This window comes from Athene noctua, chromosome 1 (genome assembly GCF_965140245.1).
Source record: "Athene noctua chromosome 1, bAthNoc1.hap1.1, whole genome shotgun sequence".
In the NCBI taxonomy this organism is placed as follows: Eukaryota; Metazoa; Chordata; class Aves; order Strigiformes; family Strigidae; genus Athene; species Athene noctua.
This window is the reverse complement of record NC_134037.1, coordinates 167,074,396-167,093,498: the sequence shown is the minus strand read 5'-3', so window position 1 is coordinate 167,093,498 and position 19,103 is coordinate 167,074,396. Positions and strand designations below refer to the sequence as shown.

The 19,103-nt window shown below is 41.7% G+C and overlaps 1 protein-coding gene across 6 annotated transcripts in view; it reads right to left on the bottom strand.

Annotated features, from left to right (window-relative positions):
* The window catches only part of PDE9A (phosphodiesterase 9A), a 50,076-nt gene that overhangs the window by 3,428 nt on the left and 27,545 nt on the right, over positions 1 to 19,103 (bottom strand). For 5 of the 6 annotated variants that reach the window (XM_074904210.1, XM_074904229.1, XM_074904239.1 and 2 more), the window contains 9 exons: positions 18,039 to 18,123; positions 13,893 to 13,974; positions 11,582 to 11,656; positions 8,395 to 8,481; positions 5,196 to 5,300; positions 3,975 to 4,057; positions 2,952 to 3,108; positions 1,647 to 1,760; positions 1,057 to 1,161 (listed from right to left, as the gene is read on the bottom strand). In XM_074904210.1, the coding sequence (XP_074760311.1) occupies positions 1,057 to 1,161; positions 1,647 to 1,760; positions 2,952 to 3,108; positions 3,975 to 4,057; positions 5,196 to 5,300; positions 8,395 to 8,481; positions 11,582 to 11,656; positions 13,893 to 13,974; positions 18,039 to 18,123 (893 nt within the window). The remainder of the gene's footprint in view (positions 1 to 1,056; positions 1,162 to 1,646; positions 1,761 to 2,951; positions 3,109 to 3,974; positions 4,058 to 5,195; positions 5,301 to 8,394; positions 8,482 to 11,581; positions 11,657 to 13,892; positions 13,975 to 18,038; positions 18,124 to 19,103) is intronic. The other variant, XM_074904221.1, reaches the window with a different exon arrangement.

Here is a 19,103-nt window from a genome sequence, read left to right as displayed (position 1 = left end):
CATGCTCCAGAGAGTGATTATTTTTGGGTATTCAACCAGAAAATACATATCTTTCTTTACTAGTGATTAAAACTAAACCTGTCTAGCTGAGTCAATGCAAAACAGTTCCATTGACTGCAGTGAGTTTACCAAGCTTCCTACTTGACCACATAGCTCATGGTTTCTATGTGGGTGCATGTGCAAGGAGGTCACAGACTGTGCATGCAAAAATATACCCTGTTGCAGACTTCCTCAATTATTGGGTCTTTTGGTACATAGTGCTGTTGCTGGGTGGCCAAAATAGTAAGGCATACAGATACTGTAATTTTGAGTAAAAAGTTGCAGATGCGGTGAGCGACGAGTGTTTCTGACACATCATCTGAGGTGTCTGTCTCTTGTGAGAAGCTCTCCTCAGCATGCACCCTATCAAGGTGTAGAGAAAAGACGCAAGAAAGCTCCGGCATCCCCTCCTCAGAGCACTGCAGCTGTGTGTCTCTTGAGATCCCACTGCTGCAGCACTTACAGTGCTCAAGAGCTTGTTTGCTGGAGGCATCTGAGGGCTACTCTTCCAGGGATCCTTTTTTAAGCAAACAGAAACTGTGTCCACCTGGGAATCCAGAGAGGAACAAGGGTTTGGGGAGCTTAAAGTCTGACTGCACACTTCAGCTAGTCATCTGCTTTCTCTTTAGGCAAATGTTCACACACAGTGAAAATTATCTAGACTAGTTCCTGTGTGATATTTGATATCGTTTACTTGACATCTTTCTCTTGCCCTTTTGGCTCAATAATCATACATCAAACTAACTTGCAAGGCAGCCACTTTACAGAGAACAAGCTTCAGCCTGCTAGCATTAGGATTTCTAGGTTGCTGTTGTCTTTCACCTGCAAATTAGAGTAATTTGCATTCACTTGCTTTCTGAACAGCTTTTCTTGCTGACATCCTTCTCCTGCTTTCTGTAAAAGAAGCATTTCCATCTTAGAGCTAGACTGGGCTGTCATGCAGCAGAGCACCTGTAGCTGAGGTGGGATTCAGGAAGATCAGCAGCCTGTGCAATTGCATCTCTCCCTCATTCTTACCTGCATAAAATATTCCTCTAGTAAGCAATCTACCCAGGGCTCCGCTACTTCCATCGGGCGGACTTCATTGGAGATATCACAGCATTTTATCAGTACCATCTTCAGCTGAAAGAGGATAATACTTTAATATGGCAGTCTTATTGCCAGCCCCTTTCCCCCTATCCAGAACCTGTGTCTTTACAATGCAATGGGAGGCAATATTTTCAAACAGGAAGGAAAGTTTTAGGATTAAATTAGAGGTCTTAAATGATCTGGATTATTTTCCACTCTCTGTAGTCCTGGGATGTGTCACAGTGGGACATGCACTTATCTGCTGCATGAAAAGATTCAGCCACAAATGACCATGAAGTTGTTTGTGGAACACTCAGAGGCAGCTGGGGAGAGAGTTCCCTTGATGTCAAAGATGACTGGATTAGCTCTATTTTATATAGAGCACTTCCAAATTGTAATTCTTTTTGGTGGGGCAGAGGATGTAGGAAGGATTAGTTTTTGATAATGTATATTGAATCTTGGTTTTTAAACAAATAAATGTTAATCTACAAGATTTCACACTATGCATGGAAAAATAATATTCTACAAAACCTTCTTACACAGGTCATGTGTTCTTCATTTGAGTAATCAAAATTTTCCATTTTTTCCTTGAAAGAGTCCAGTATTTCTGCATGTCTCGCCATGTCTGTAGCCAGGATTAACGTAATTATCCCCTAGCAAAGAAAACACATTCACATATTAACTTGGCATTCTTTACTAAGTCTGCTATTGCAGAGCAAAGTAGGGTCTTTCTTAAACACAAAAAGGCTCAGATGAATTACATTGTTAACACCAAAAGGGGAAATTTCTGACTTGAAACTGCCAAGCAAACTGGAAGAGGGTTATAAAGAGTTCATGGTATATGAAGATCATGGTTGGATTGATCTGTAACACTGGTGTGATATTCCAGAGGCATTGAGCTTTTTCCTCTCTGATTGACTAATTGTGGAAAAATGAACTGTACAACAGGATGTTAAAAGCCACACTCTATTTGCCAAGATCCACTTTTGGCTCCTTGGAAAGCACTATAGGTTTTGCTGCTGACTATTAGTGGCCTTAGGAAGAGATAAAGATCCGTAGATGTGGATGTTCTCTGTGCTCATCCTCCTTGGATTAAGGGCTTTGAAATACCCAGATGCAGAAAATGTGTTAGGACCTCTGTATCCTCCTGCTGGGCAGAGTTTATGATGGGAGAAGATGTGGTTAATTTAAAGTTGTGGGTTTTCATGCAGATTTATCTATTTTGGGCCCATGCCTGCTTCTCATGCACTGCCAGAATCAGTAACTTCAACCAGACCAGTATGTGAGCCCTTACATTGGTCTATTTTTTCATTTGGTGTGTCAGGAACGTGTAACATGGAAACTAAGATCGAATTTTGGCCCTTGGTGCTCTTATGAGATTTGTAGCATTGTTCACTGTCTCAGAGATAGCTGTGATGACTCCAAGTCCACCAGAGCCTCTTTCAACAAACAGTACAAGTGTTCTGCTGTTGTAAATATTTTCCCATTTTGAAGCCCCTCTTAAAATTAATACAATGTTCTTTTAAAGCATAAACTTCTGCCATGAGAGCTTAATTCTTTCCCAGTCAGAGCTAATTGGTTCCTTCAATAATATAAATATCTACCGCCAAAATGTCACAGGCTTTAATAGTCAGGATGTACTCATTATTTCTCAGTAAGACAATCCAGGGAGTGCTGCTGTGGAAATTTTCCAAGAATCACTCTTGGATCCTTCTAGTGTGAGGGGCTTTTTCAGTCCTACCCTCTAGCAAGAATGATTCACTCACGTTGTACAGCAGGGAAGTCTGTGAGTACTTATATTTCAGGAACAGTTTGTACAACACAGATAGGAACAGCATTCATACCTGTCTTATCTGTTTGAACTGGTCCTGATCAACATTGGAGAAAATGTTGTATTCTGGCTGGGAAATGATCTGGAAAGCCACAGCACAGTGGTGGTTCTCCAGTGGGGAGATGTCATTGTAGCGTACTGCAAGCTCAGTTCGTGCGTTTATCTGATAGCTGATGTGAAGAAAAACAATGAGAACTCCTGCAGACACACACCAGCTGCTCTAAACCGTACTTTTATTTACATTCTTTTCAATACTTATTCAATTAGCTGCAGTTTATGTTTTGATTGTTACTACTAAATCAGATTTTAAAATAAGATAGATATTACTTTAATATAATCTCAGGCACTATTCCCCCATAGGGTGTGGGGTTTTTTTTAAATTTTACCAAGTTTCTGTAGCTTAAAATGACATAGAACAAACACAGAAGGAACTGTCTGGGCTTCACTCAACCCCCACTAAGGTCAACGGAGAGATTCTCACTGATCCCAGTCAGAACTGGGTTCTGCCCTTATTTACTGAATGACAACAAATAAATTAGATTTCTCTCTCTTTTTCACATATACATACATGCACACAAAATTGGCCATGGGTCAACAAGTCTAATTTCCTCACATGATAATGAATCAAATAATATGCACTTCATGATATATAATTATGAAATAATGTGCAAGTTAAATCACCCTTTTCATTTTAGAGTAATTATTCCATTTCAGTCAACGGAGCTATAAACCTTTATGCCCTCTCTCTCAGCTGTAAAGCATTTTACCTTGGTTTCTCAGGAGTTGGGGAAAGTATTGGAATAGAAATCTGAAAAAGCATTTTCCTTAGAGAGCCAAGGACAGCTGGCAGCCCCCACCCAGACCTGAGTTCTCTGCAGGCTCTGCCTTGGCCCACGTGTGAGTGAACAGCAGGGCCATGAGGGAAGGTCATGGCCAGCTCAAGCTGTGAGAAGGAAAACCTGGTCTACCAAAAATGCCAGCTGGTATTACCTTCCAAATAAATTTTAAGGGAAGAAAAAGCAAGAGACAGACTTACGTATTGTTGTAGCCTGGATGGTCCAAGTCATGGCATACTGCTGCAGTCATAAGAATCAAGATGTCAATTTGGGAAAATTTCTCCTGTAAAATACAAACATTTATGTAGTATTATGATTTCTACTTCCTCTATCCCCATAAATGAAAAGAAGTAAAAAAAGCACCCACAGTTACTTTTCAGAGAAATGCAAATCCAAGCAAAATGAAGTATTTTTCCATAGATCAATTTACTTCAGTCAAGAGAGAGAATTCTGCCTTCCCTTCCAGTACAAATGACTCAGATTTGCCTTTGTTGCATTAAATAATAGCAGCTCAGAGGAGGCAATTTGCTTGAAACCCGCTATTACTTCAGAGATCATATAAAAGAACTGAGATATTAGTACAGTCTCTTGTAAGTCATTTGAGCATCCTGATTAGTTAAGGGAGGGCTGGAAGATAGCTTAGTTGCCATTGCATTCTGCATTAACTAAGGTTATGAAAAGAGTGAGAAAAATTAAGTGTTGTGTTCCCACAGTTTCTGAATAGGATGAACTTTCATTAAAGCAAGTTTTTCTTCATACTCTCACTGGCAAGAAAATAGACTTAGGGCAGTAACTGAGATGTTCACCTGTGAAGAAGAAAGGTTTTTACCTGAATAAATTCTAGTTCGTACAGAAATTAAATGAATATATAAACACAAGTTATCCAGTCAATGACAACAAATGATGCCTATAGTTTTGGACAAAATACAGGTCAAACGTGAATACTGCATACAGTACATGTAAGGCATTGTTTGCAGTAGCTCACCCACGCACAAGCACACATTTGGAGTAAACCTCTCGTGGGAACATTTTGTGTTACAGATGAAGACCATATTCACAGACCATAATTTAGTAGGCTTTTGGATCTGATTCATAGATGTTTCATGCTATCAGAGTGTCATGAGAGCTTCAGTGTACAAAATGGGGCTCTCCAGGAGGTGGAGGTATCTTCCCAGCAGCCTCAGAAAAGCTGTGCAGTGCTTGGGGTGTGCGATGGGACGGCTCAGCAGGCAGCCAGAGGTAGGAATGCAACATCTCTCCTCCTCTCACCAGGGACTGAAAAAGTGCAGCTACTGCAAAGCTCATCAGTTGCTAGCAAGCTGGTGGCCTGATTTGCAAGGAAGGTGGCACAGTGATGCTCAGTGGACAAACGTGTGCCCCATGATGAAAACGAAATGATGCTATCAATGTGGGGGGCATACCTGGAGGCTGCAGAGCGAGATCATGCTGTACATCATCTGGGTCACACAGAAGCAGTGCCGGAAATTATGGAAGGGGTTGTTTCTGTAATTGTCATGAATACACAGCTGCAGAGAGGGGGAATGAGGCAGTCAGAGACAGAAGAGGTCTTTCTTGATAAAAACATGATTACATATGCTTCCCAGCCTCCCTGGAAGCACTGTATACCCCTACAGAAGTCCTATGGAACCCAGTATTACTTTCTGCTAGGACAGAGTGACAGCAGAAGGCCCTCTGACACCCTCTGCCTTCCTGGGGGAGGGTGAGAGATTGCTCCCTTTCAAGAATTTGTTGAGAAGTAAACTCATAGCAACTTCTCTCTCATACCAGCTAGCAATGGGTAAGTATCCCAGCACAGCTGCAAGTAGATACATTTCAGTCTTGAGATAGGCCTCTGTGCTTTCATCCTGAATTTGTATTACAAACTGCAGTGGTTAAACAGTGACTCTGGGGTGTGTAAAGAACTCAAACTACATCCCCATTCCCCTCTCTCGCTGAAGGCAAATGGCAGCTTTGAAATCTTCAAGGCTGAAATGTAGTTGTTATTTCATTTGCAGATGCTTAGAGGTGGCACTTTGGGATGTGCTGCTTGACAAAGTGAAGATGTGAATGTACATGCACTAGCATACCTGTATGGATTTCCTACGCTAGGCAGCACGGGAGAGATCTAGCCATATTGGCACAGTCAGGGACTGATTTTTGTGTGTTTTAATGTTCTTCAGGTCCTAGCTATGTGCCCTCATCACAAATCCAAACTAAAGCTTGTCTTTCCATGTGTCCTCGCTACTGTTAGCCAGGCTAGCTGAGTGAAGCTGGCACAGCTGGGTTAACACATGCCACAGTCATTCTTTCAGTGCACTGGGTAGCCTTTGGTATCCTGTCCTCCACAAAACAGCCAAGCATCAGCAGCCCTGCTGGACCCCTTCTGCTGAATCCTCCATAGCCTGGACCCTAGAGAGCCCTTATGCACATGCTTCAATTACTGAGCCTGAATTAATGACATGAACGAAATTTGTGTCCCCTTCTCTAGCTAAATAGTGAATCTACTTAAATACATCTCAGGCACCACCAGGATCAAACCCTTCAACCTGGGACCTGACTTCTAGGAAGCCTCAAAGCTCTGGATGAGGTCAGGAGAACTGTGTGTTTTCCGTGCTTGTTCAATATTTTGGGGTTTCATTGCAAAAGCTGCTCAGATTATTCTGCAGCGAAGACTTTACAAACATATTACATAACTTTAAAATGAGTGGCACAGTATGGTTGACAGCCAGGCCCACAGGTGGTGGGCAGTTTCTCACAGCCTCCCCATGGACACTGTGGTCATGCCCAGGCACTGTACAACACTGCACAGATGTAAACGTACACATCCAGCAGTGGAGCCCAGAGCATCCCAGGGGACTCCTGACTCAGAGCACTGAAGGGCTGGAGTGACTGGGTTGTATTAGTCATCCCTTCCTCCCCTTTCTGGAACATTCTGTAGCCATTGGATGTGGGAGCAAGAAAGCCTTTTCTCACCCACTTAAATTCAAACTGGTGCTCATACCGTGCCTGGAGAAGTATCATAGTCTGAAGCAGAGTCCTTGGGGCTTTTTAAAATCATCTTTCTGCAAAGCTAGTGTTTAAGAAAGGAAATCTCACCCTGTCTTACCTTTGTAGAAATTACATAATAAACTCCCCTTGTTGTTCCAAAAGAGGCTGTCTTTAATGCTAATAGGAACAAATTACTTGGAGATACAAGCTAACAGGAAGCTGCCTGCAGTAACGTGTGTGGGTGGCATGTTGATATGTGTTGACATATCACCTTGTTTCCTATGTTTTCAGGCTGTGAGACAGGAGGAGGAAATTTTCTGTTTTATCTACTGTGTGCTAGCCTTGATTGTATTGGGTTTCATCCCACCCCGTCTGTTCACCTGTTTTCTAAGGTCAACAATACCGAGCTTTTCATCTGCCTTTGAAGTTCAGGGAGAGATTTCCTAGGTCTCAAGCATTTTTTATATCTTTTTTTTAATGTAGCCATACCATTTTTCTAAAAAGACTTAACCAGACCTAGGTGTAAATTCTAGGTAAGTGTTTTTGGAGGCATGTCAACATTGCACCATTTTATCCCTTACTCCAGTCTCTGATCAGCCTAATGCTTGCTAGCTTCAGCCACCAGCAGCACACCAAGCAGTGACAGTCACTGCCTTGCATATGCTGGTGCCCAGGTGCTTTTTGCTTTTGCTGTACTCATGATGAATACAGTGTTTTCTTTGTGTTTTCTAGTCACCTTCTGAGTTTGTGGAATTTGTTCAGGCCTTTCTGGGAGTCTACATCAATCATGTAAAACAGTTCCTTCTATTCTGTCCATACTCTTCAGGTAATTAGAAAAGATTAGTGAGATATAATTCTTCGCGACAGGAATCATATGAAACATCTGTATAATGAACTCCACATCATGATGTTTTTAATTATTGTTTCAATTTGTCAGATAGAGATGTAAATTTTACTAACCATAATCCTTCAGAGTATCCCTACATCCTTTTTAAACAATGGGTAGAATATTTACTGTTCTACAGTCCTCTAGGAACATGATGGGTTTTTCTGAGAAAGCCAATATATTCTTCAGCTTTTTAGCAGATTCTTTCTTATGCTCTTCCTTGAACCTGATAACTTACTGATTTTTAAATACTCCAGTGTTTCTTCCTTAGACATCTTAGTTTGGATATGATTTCATCTTTATCATGTATTGTATCTCTGCAACATTCTCAACACTAAAGACCGAGGGAAAGAAAGTTATTTAACTTCTCAGCAATTCCTTTTCCTTCCTGCCTTATTCTTTTACTCACTGTAATTTAGGACATCTAATTCTTATAGAACCTACTGGCTTTTTTAGGCCATAGACACTTGTCTCCATATACACTAGGTACCAAGAGTATTCATCAGAAATTAACTTCTTTCAGTAATACAAAGCTCGGCTAACAAATGTAAAACAGTTAAAAAAATGTCATCTGTTACCACAAGAATGCAAACATTTGCTCAAGTACTTAATTTTAAGAATTTGTATAGGCTGACTGCTTTCAATGGAATTACTCATGTGAGTTAAGTTAATTCCATGACTAAATGTTTTATTTATTGATTTTTGAATTCAAAAAATTGCAAATATCAGGAATTTGAAATACTTACCAACCACCTCTTTAACGTGATAGGATTGATGTTGAAGTCTTTTACCAACCCAAGATCATGGTACATATGTTCCAAACAACTCAGCATCTGCAGCCAGGAGCAGATAGATTATTGGCTTGGCGAATATCACTTCACTTTATGATACACTGAAGAGTGAATTTCCTCCTTGCAAGCATCAAATAATTGCAGAGCCCTCTTGTTAAGATGAAAGAAAGATGTTCAAAGATTGCATTATTAAAGACAGTGCAAGAGGGGAGACAGAGAGGTTCTGAAAGCTTTTTGAAGTAGACAGATTGCTGTTGACTTCATAGGTTTTGTGCAGGGCTTTGAATCACACCAGCTCTCTTTAGTAATTGTGATTCACGCATATCATAGCAATTCCTTCTCACAAAAAAATATTGCTATTTTTCTAATTCAGCTGGAATATGTTCTAATGCTCAATGAAATCAGTGGGAGTTTTTCCACTGACACCAGAAGCCCAAGCTGTACAGAAATGAATCAGGCCTTAGCTGTATAGAAAACAACAGACGAAAATCAGAGATCTTTAAAGAAGCATTTATTCTAGAAAAAGTGACAATATCTTATTCCTTTATGACTTTTTGTGAGTTCCTAAAGGCACTATATTAACTTGGATTTCTTGATTAACAAAAGATCTCTTGTTATAACACTACCAAATTGCAGTTTGTGACCATCCACTCTCATAAACTGTAACTATGAATCCCAATAGCTGAAATGCAAAGGCAGGCTCCTCTTTCAGACAACATCTGCTCTGCTGCATGAAGTGGGTTGCAGATAGTTTAGCACTACCACGCCTAATTAATCTTCTGGGTTTTAAAATATTGCAGAAGAAGAGTATTGACAATCTGATGTGTCTTGGGCATTTAACCACTGCCACCAGTCAGAAATGAACAGAATTCTAAGAGTTCGGCGGTTTATGTGTCTGCATTCCCATTTCTGATGGCAAAATCAGCAGGGGATGAAATGTAGCCACTAGCAGACACAGTTCTTGGACAGTAGATTGATCCCAAAGTTTTTAACATGATCAGTGTAATGTCACAAATATGGCCTTGGAGACCAAGTTTCTGTTATTTAGGCTCTTAAAAACGCTCCAGAAAAATTATTTCCTCTAACAAAACTTTGTATTTATCCAGGGAATATACACAGTTCATGCAGTAACAAGGGGTCTGGCTTTGAATTATCTGAACAGGAAGAAAGAGACTTTCCTGCAAGACTTGAGGGACAATGTCACGGGCTGAACTGTGCTCAGATCACACAGCCAGCTTTTTGCTGTAGACCACCATGTCTTGTTCCTAGTCTCTGAGCTAGAATATATGTTTTGCAATAGTTTCAGAAAAGACTGTCTGAGACAACTAACTTATCTAAAAGAGCTGAATTACCCTCAGAAATGCCTACCTCCCTCCAGATGTTGCTAAGAGAGCTTTGGGTGAGTGGCAGGGTGACTTTGAGTCCCAAAGCTCCTGCCCCTGCACACATGAGAATCTTGGATTTAATTTTTAGCTTTCTTGGTCAACAGCAAAAGCTTGAATGTTGGACTCTTCTAAGGCTTGAGAGTGAATGGGCATTAGAGAAAGAGAACGCAAGCTTGCTGCATAGCTCTGTTTACTGAGATGCTGCAGAGCACGACATTATTAATTTGTTTACAGAAGATTATGTTTTATAACCTGCATGCCCCACATTGAGTACGTGGGCAAATGCTCATTGCTAAACAAGCATTGACAGAATTGAAATATTCTCTGTAAACATAAACCAGAGCTAAAGGGTAAGATAAACCCATATGGTGCTCGGCTCACCAGAGTTTGTGTGGTATCTTATTTCTGAGCAGCCCTCCTCCTTGCAGTGTATGTCTAATTCCACACCCTCTTGTTAGCCTCATTTATGCCATCATATAGTGTTTCCTAAGTACTCTGAATGAGTTACTGTGCTAAAATACTATGCCTCAGCACACAAGAATCTGTGGATAATGTTTTTTGTCTTTCACTATTCTTTCTTAATATTTAGAACAATGAGCCAGCAGTGTCATGGTCCACCTGGCAGGTCATAATTCTCTCTTGCTGTAAAGACCTGACAGGCGTTCAAAAGCTGGGGGCGAGCCATTTTGCCTGAGCAGTTGTACGGCTCTGGTACAGAGAAAAGGGCCTGGAGAGGGAGCAGTAACTGCAGAGCACCAGCCTCAGCTTGGCATGGACCGCACAAGGGAAGCTCTGCCTGCCTATGTGAAAGGAAGATGGACCTAAAGCCACCAGAGAGTCCTTCTGTTATTCTACCAGCCAGATGAAATATCCTGAAAGAAATGTTCTGCTCCCATGGGTGCGGTGTGGAGTATTTTTCCTTGTCATGGTGATCTACAGGTGCTGAGCCAGAATGACTCTGAATGCACAACGTTTGATTGAGAAGGTAATTAATGTCATTGCTGCTGGGTGTGCTGCTAGAATGACCCAATCTTTCCCTTGGGAAAAACCCAAGTTTAGTCCTCCCGTCCCTTATACTTTTCCTAAGTGAGATTTTCTTGTATTTGCTGAATCTAGTTTTACATTATATTATAAGCTGGCCATTACAGAAACATCCTTCTTCATGTTTCTGCAGATGTTTACACATAGGCTTTCCAGAACCTTCTGCAATACAAGGGACAAACAACAAACAGTACTAATAGCAATAAGAAAAATAAGAAAATGAAGCAATAAGAAAATACTAATAGGTCATACACACAGCTTTGCTACCTCTTCAGAAAGCATCACAGAAACACCCTTGTCTAAAAGGGCATGAATCAATACATGCCCCTCTGCCTGACTTCACACAGCAGCGCACAGCTTCATTGATTTGAGCAGAGTTATTGATGATGTGCTTAAGTGTACACTTTGGTAGGGATTGATTTGTTCAAATAAAATGGCACGAACTCATGTGGCAGTAATGATAGTGTGCTGGTTGTTGTAGGACATTACTAGGAAGAGATTAAAGAAGAAATGAAGAGGGATCAGGTTATGATAATCAGCATAATCTATTTGGCATCTGTAGGGAAAATGTACTGTATTCTGGTGTGACATGAAAATTGAAAAAATAGAGAGATTAAGGGCAGAAACAGGAACAAACTCTGCAGGGCATCTCAAAGGGCTCTGCTGGCCTTGCTGGCTCCCAGAAAGCGCTAGCCCAGGTAACATGTCATCCTTACCTCATTGGGCTCCCACAGCCAGACGTCAAAGGTTGGTTTCCGAAGAGCTTCTATGGTCTCCTGGGACAGCATGTACTGCAGACAGAAAGGCCTTCGGTGTAAGTGAGGGTCCCCCGCCCTGGTATGGGACCTGCCATTCACATATTCCTGGGACTCCTGGGGTCCCATTCACGTGGGGTTTAGCTGCATTTCCCAAGGACAAAGCAACTCATCTCTCCCTCTGCCTGCCCAACTCTCGTCTCCCTCCCCACTGGCTGCTCGTGCTCATGCCAGGATGCTGATGCCTGGCAGCCAGCAATCCCCAAGGCAGCTTTCTGCCTGCCACAGCAGCAGCTGGCAGGCCAATGATCGGTGAAGATCCTTTCGGAGCAGGGAGGTGGAGGGTTCGGGAGAAAAGGGAGGAGAGCGGAGGTGTTATGGATGGGGTTGCAAGTAGATCCAGCAAGCGGACATAAGAGGCGCAGGGCACAGACCCATCCCTGGTAGCACTAGTTTTGCTGCCGGCAGAGCATCAGCAACATTCGGTGCACACAGTCATGGCTGGGTGGTGTGAAGTGCCGATGCTTATAGTGTTAAATTATCTGGTGGGCATGATATATTTACTTTCAGATGATTTATGCTCTTATTTTGAGTATTTTTTCAAGAACGCCCACATTTTCAAATTGGCTGTCAGCCTGCAAGATTCAAACATTTTTTCACCATTACGCTTAGAGGCTTAAAACAAAATCAAGCTCATTGGCCAGTTACTATTTGTATACAAAATTGTTTAAAAAGGAGTGTGGAGAGTTAAAGGACCAGGGGAGATCTGGACTCTACCAAATCATATTTTCAAGACTCTATTGATCAGAGTCTTTCTGGGACACAAAAACCTTGTAGCATTAATTGGCTCATTTACCATGGCTGTCTCTAATTAGTTTGGGCTTACTGTACTGAGCAGCTGAATGAAATTTTCTGAGCCATCAAATTGTTGATACTTAACCCAAGGAAGAATAACACTGAAGATTAATTTTCATTCTTGAGGGGGCAATGATTTTTACATTTGCCTACACAATGTACATTTCATATATCATTCTGTAAGAAATCTGTGAATTAGCAGTACAGATTTCTTATTAGATAACAGTGTTGTAATAATATCTTCTTTCAGTGGGCTATCACTTCCTAGCCTCACTGACATTGGGGAAATCCACCTCTTGACAACCGATAACAAATTTTACAAATCTGTCAAACAGAACCCAAACTTCTGAAATCAAAAATCCTATGAGCTTTGGTATAGGGACAACATAGACTAGCAGTTTACTTGGCAGTCAGTTAGTACAACTCTTATGCACTTCTTGTTAATCCAAGATCCTAATATCACAGCAATAGATCAAAGGTTGATCTGACATATATACTTATCAAGGGAAAAATTAATTTTTAGAACTGATATGTTTTGAGAAAATGTGTTAGCGTCAGGAGTACAAGCCTTTTGGGCAAAAGTTAATTAAAAGAAATGTAAGTCTCGTGATGTCTGCTTCAGAGACCTAGAGGTCACTTTTGCTAGGCAGAGTGGAATAAACAGCAGAACTTACATTTTTTTGCTCTGTAAGGCCCTGAAGACAAATATGCAAGGATGTATGTCCATATCATACACTTGCATCACATGGGACCATGTGAACTTGGAAGTGGCTGAGCTGGCTTTGATGTGTGCATGCAAATGCACATGTTAACTATGATTTGCACAAGTTTGAGCTGGTGTTTTCTCAAGGTGTGAACTTGGCGTTGTGCAGACATAACCTGTTATCTTTGAATAATTCCTCTGGGCAAAGACTGCTCATGCTGGGACCAAAGATCCTGTGTGCTTCATGGTTTCAGCTTCATTTATCACTGTGGATTTGTACTTGTACTTGCCCAGTAGACATTTTTCTTCAAGCATTACTGTTTTCTCTAGCAAATACAGTAACTCATTTTCACAGGGACAATGAATCATTCTGGAGAGAATCCAATGTCGCATTTTCTCTTTGTTTCCCTAGGTGAAGCATCCCCATAAATTACTTTTTAAATTAAAAAATAATCCATTAGGAGAAAACAGGCAGCAGCGCTATTTTCAATTAGAATACAGCATTATAGGCTATTTGATTGTTTGCTACGAGCATGGAGAATAAACAAATATAACTAGACAAAAGAGTGTTAAATGTCGACGAATGCAAAATGTTCATTAACATTTCAAACACTAATGAGCTTTCAAGTATTATAGGCTACTGAGGATCCAACTTTAAGTCACCACAGGCAAGCATGTGGTAGGATTCTAGAAAGAGAAAGAATTGCGTGGTACCTTTGGGTAGGATGGCACATCCCGCCGGGGAGTCGGCCTCTTGTTTTCATCCAAAAAGCTGTATTTGCAGGGACAGTTAGTCCTGAAATGAAATACTCAGGTCTTAACATTGTGGGAACAGAACCACAGTGCCTTGAAAAGTGCCAGAAGTAATCTGGACTCTCAGTAGGCATCACTTGGAGAATTACCTCACTCCCCAACCCTTTTTAATGTGGTGTTGCTCAAATGCTTTCAAAGTGTGATCCTATTTAGGATTTTCTTCCCTTGTGCAACACTGTTGTTGCCCCTTCTGTCTACTTGAACCCAAACAAGGAGTGTCTATCTTCAGACATGTATCCATGGATACCCAATCACTTGTATTTCAAACAAGTAACTTTCCCTTCAGTGAGCAGTGTGCTCTCCATGGCAGGTATAGTTATCAGAGGATGGCAGAGCCCTGCCAGGGGCCATGCTGAGTATGGACACTGGCATGCCTGTGCTTATTTACTAGTGTAGGCATCCACTGAGCCCATGACTTATTGCAGCCCAGCTCCAGTCCTCGTAAATCCTTGGTAAGACCATCCATTTTGATGGCATGACCATCTTGCCTGCTGCCCTTCAGGCGTGACAACAGCAGTGAGGTACAGGCTAGGCAGGCACGGTCTGCTTGGCTCCCCATCCCTGGAGGAAGGGAGCCACTGGCAGAAATTACAGGTAATTAACACTTGCCTAGTTATTAACAGCAGCACCCACTGCCAGTTATCTACTCTTCCTTCTCTGCATATGGAAGAGCCAAGCTGATGCTATTCCAACTGAACAGAGGACCATGATGGTGAGAGATGCACCCCGGCCTTACAGCCTTTGCAGAACAACTAGGTTGCTGCACTGCAGTGTGAGAGCCATTTCTTGCCTTACAGCCACGGGGGGCACAACAAAACTAAGAGGTCTGTGGTATCACCCATGGCAATCATGATACTTTAACTCAGCACATGTTTCCCAGATAGCTGGTCATATGGACTTTAATAACTCTCATGTGAACATGATCTGCTTGTATTTTGCATTTATCCCTGTAGTCCTAACATTTGGATTATCCTTTCTCAGTTTTTGAAGCCTCTGGCCAAATAAAGCTAAAAGAAACCCCTGAAAAGAATCCAACCAAAGTATTCCATTAACTTTATTTGTCCCTTCTAAAATTATTTCACATATTCTGTATTGCATCTCTTTTTAGTGCTTCTCTTCTCTGTTGGGAATCGGTCCAGGTCTCTTTTCTTTACTCCTCTTAACACTGATGTCGGCTGTCATTTCTGATGGTGATGTCTGAATCCTGAACGGTGGTCAGCTGGCTTCAACCAGCTGTCTTTTCCTGCCCCATTTAGGGAGATTCTCAGTTGGTGAAAATGAGTTGGCTGTCTTAATCATTTCTAAAGCTGTTTCCTCAAAACTCCACTGTGAGGGGTATTAGTAGGATAAAAATAGTGAGTTTGGGGCATTCCTTGCCCTAATTGGAGCTGGCTGCCAGGGTTAGCTGAGGGTCAGCCAACTATCTCTAATTCCCAGCTGCAGTAAGACATCAAAGCCTTCATCCTACCACGCTGGGGAACACACCAGAGCCAGGATGCATCAGACCTTTACAAATGTAAAACTGTATCTGCAAATGATCATGATTTTAAATGACACTATAATGTTATTAGCATCTGCCAGTGGTGAGCACAAAAAGCAGGCTAGCAAAAAAAGCAATTTAAGGGGATGCAAGTGGGGCTGCTTTGCTCTTCTGAAGAGGAGAGATGCACAATTCACTGTGCATGATGACTTTTATAAATCTAGCTGTTCACCCTTACTCTGTTGTTTGGTAATGTAAGAGCAAATGTAAGAACATGTAAGCATAGAAGAACACAGCTGTGTACTCTCTGATATTATTGAAGGAATATATGCACTCACACGTATTTATTCATTAAATTTAGATGTGATCCCTAATTGCAACTGTAACACATTATCTAGCAAATGACATTGCACAAGGGATGACAAGTCTAAATAGGAGCAAAACTATTTCTGCTTGCCCTGAGATGCCTCTATTCCCCCCACAGCATGCACGTACCTCACGCCAATGGGAGAGAGATTGCTCAGCCACTCTGGGGTGAAGCACCCCTAGGCAGGGGTCACTGCGGGCTAGTTGGCATGGCTCCTGCAGAGCCATGGTCGCTTGGGAATAGGGAATCACAGCTCATTCCTCAGCAGCTCCCAGTGGGGTCCCTCTTAATAGCCAGTCACCAAAGAGCACCCTCTTCCTAGTCTTACTGCAAAAAGAGGTGACTGGTAACCACGCCTGGCTACACACTGAACCTAGCCACACCTAGCTGCTGCTTTGACACTCAAGCCCTTAGGGCACAGATAATCATGGGCAGAATTTTGTGCAAGGAGAAGGAGCTTTTGTGCAGCTGAGAGGAGGAAGACCCAGCTCAAGGCAACCCAGGAGAGCTGTGACGGGTGGCTGCTACATCCGTAGGGCATGAAGTGGTGCTGGGCAGGCCAAGTTAGGCTCCTGCTTCAGCAAAAGCAGCTATGTAGCATGAGCTCAGAATAAGCTATCTTGGGTGTCTGTGCCCAGCACCACCAGCTGCTGAGCACCACACCCATTTTTACCACAGTTTTCCAGCATCATGCCCCATGCTGATCTCTGGCTTTTGGCGGATGTTATATCTCAGCACAAGCCCTCGGTGAAGACTAAACCTCAGCTGGAGCTGGCTGCACTGGGCAGACTTAGCACTCCCCATTCCTGTTTTTCTTGTTAACAGATTGCTGTTTATACTACAAAATGTAGATTGTAAGGTGACAAGATCTGGGACAGGAATGAGTCATGGCTGCTACTAGGACAGTCTCATACTTCCTGATGTGTGTGGAGGCAACTGGACAAACATGAAGTTGCCAAAACTTTTTTTTTTGTTTTTAATTTCCTATTTGCCTGAGCATCACTATGCTCATAAAGGCAGCTCTCCCAGCTCCCTGCAACAGTTTGGGAAAAGTAAAGACACGTGCATGGGCACACATGTTATTCACATCACACCCTTCACAAATCAGCATACATGTTTTTGTGTTTGCTGCCAATCTGAGCTCTAGTTTTTCTAATGAGATTTCCTCACACACCTGAACAAGAAATGATGCAAGTCACAGGGCGAACTACAATCCATCCTACTGGTATAAATCTGGAGCAGATCTGAGGTTAATAATGTTACTTTGCATTTATGCTAGGATGACAGCCAAGCTTGGCCTTAGACTTAATAGGAATGTATTAACACTGTGCCTCCTGACATATCTGGATAGCAAAATTTATAAAAGCGAGTGATTATAAGGCCTAATTCTTTTAGCAAATCTCCCATTGCCCTCAGTAGGAAATAGCTTTGATTAAAGGTCAGAGAATTTGACCCCAGATGAAGAAAAAGAGAGAGGCTGTCAAGATAGCATAGTTATATTTGCTGAGAAAACTCCCCTTTACCCACACTTTGAGCAAGACAGTATATCCCTCTTCAGCCACCTTCCCAGAAGTATTCATAATCTCTCAGTGATGATTTGTTTGTCCTAATGGGTATTTCAGTGACAAAGGGGGCAGACTTTCCAGCCAAGACCACATACCGTAAAAAAATGCAATTTTTTATGCTGTTGTTTTAATTACAGCAAAACCGAGCTTCACAGTCACAGTGAGCCCTTGAATTAGAAAGTAAATCCCCGATTTCTTGTTGAATTTGACATGCATGTTTTACAATAGCATGAGATCAGAAGAACTGCTACATATTTATTTGGTATTTTCCCAGAATATATTGGAGCCGATTCGAGTGCTAGCTGGTTCCCAACCAAATGCCTCACTACGCAGGAGTTCTTTACCCATTCCCTCTCTACCAGTAAATCTGGATGAAGAATTCCCATTCTGTATGGTGAGAAGTAACTCTCTGTTGCAAGACCTCCTTTTCCTCTGTTCCCATGGCCCAAGCTATTTTAACTGATGAATTACTGTAGATCTTCAAATGTCAAATTAAAGCCACTGTCCTTAGTGGTTATTGGTTTCCTTGCTCCTTTACTTCTAAGCCCAGAAGGTAACTCAATCCTGCAGAAACATTGCATTGGGGTTTGAAAACAGATGCTTATTTCTTTGGTTAGGTCCAAAGCAGAACTTACCTGCTGCTTCTTGCTGCCATTTCCTCCCTCATCTTTTTAATGTCACTCTTGCATTTCTCAATCTCCACTACTTTCAGGCCTTCCACTGTCAATAAATGAAAACAACAGGGGTGTTACCATGGCGAAAGTCGAAGGATCTCGTTTCACAATTGTGCAAAGTTTCAAAGGGCTGTAACAGTGGGGTTATCCAGTGAAGCCAACAAGCTCTTACAGTCTGCCCCGGTTCTCACATATGCAGATGCTGCCAAAGCGATATATCTTGAAAACCCGTAGGAATTCTCTGCTGCCAATTTTAGATAATAGCTGCAGTATTTTAATACACAGAATGGCTATAATGTCTCAGCTTTTCCACAATTGTTAGCAGCAGTCAGCTGTTCTGGTGCCTTCACTTCTCTGCTGTAGAACACGAATCAAAGGAAATCCTGAGCAAAAAAATCCCTCCCATGATGGGATGATAAGCGCAGCTAGGCAAACGCGTCCCGGTAGGATTAGTATTCCCATTAAGTTAAAAGGTTTTAATTTGAAAGTTCATGCAGAGTATTAAGAAACACTGAAAGGCATTGCTAGATAAAGAAAAACCAAAGTGAGAATGCAGGAGAGAGAGAGAAATGTTGAAAAGTTTTACTCTAACAATTGATTTATATTTTTTTTTTAGGTATTGAAGATCTGTCACTTCTTTTTAACAATCAATTTTGTAATCAAAGGTTATTTCTGCATGCAGCGCAAAAAATCCTTTATTTCCCTTCTGTATGTAATTATGAGAGCCACAAGGCAAAAGGTTTGATTGCCTGTTTATGCAGCAATGCACTTCATTCCATGTAGCTGTGAGAACCTAATGCAGTGCAACTATGAGAATATTCTCCCTTTTCTTTCCCTCTTGTTGAACTATCAGCGTGCTCAAGGACATAATACAGCACCCTTTATTAAGTACATGTCATTCATATGCAATTATTTCACAGCTCATTTGTTTACTGAACTTATTGTTTGCATGGACAAGCTGTGGTTCAGGGAACTCAAGGGCATGTGCAATCATAAAATCAGTATTCAGTAATGTTCTTAGAAAAT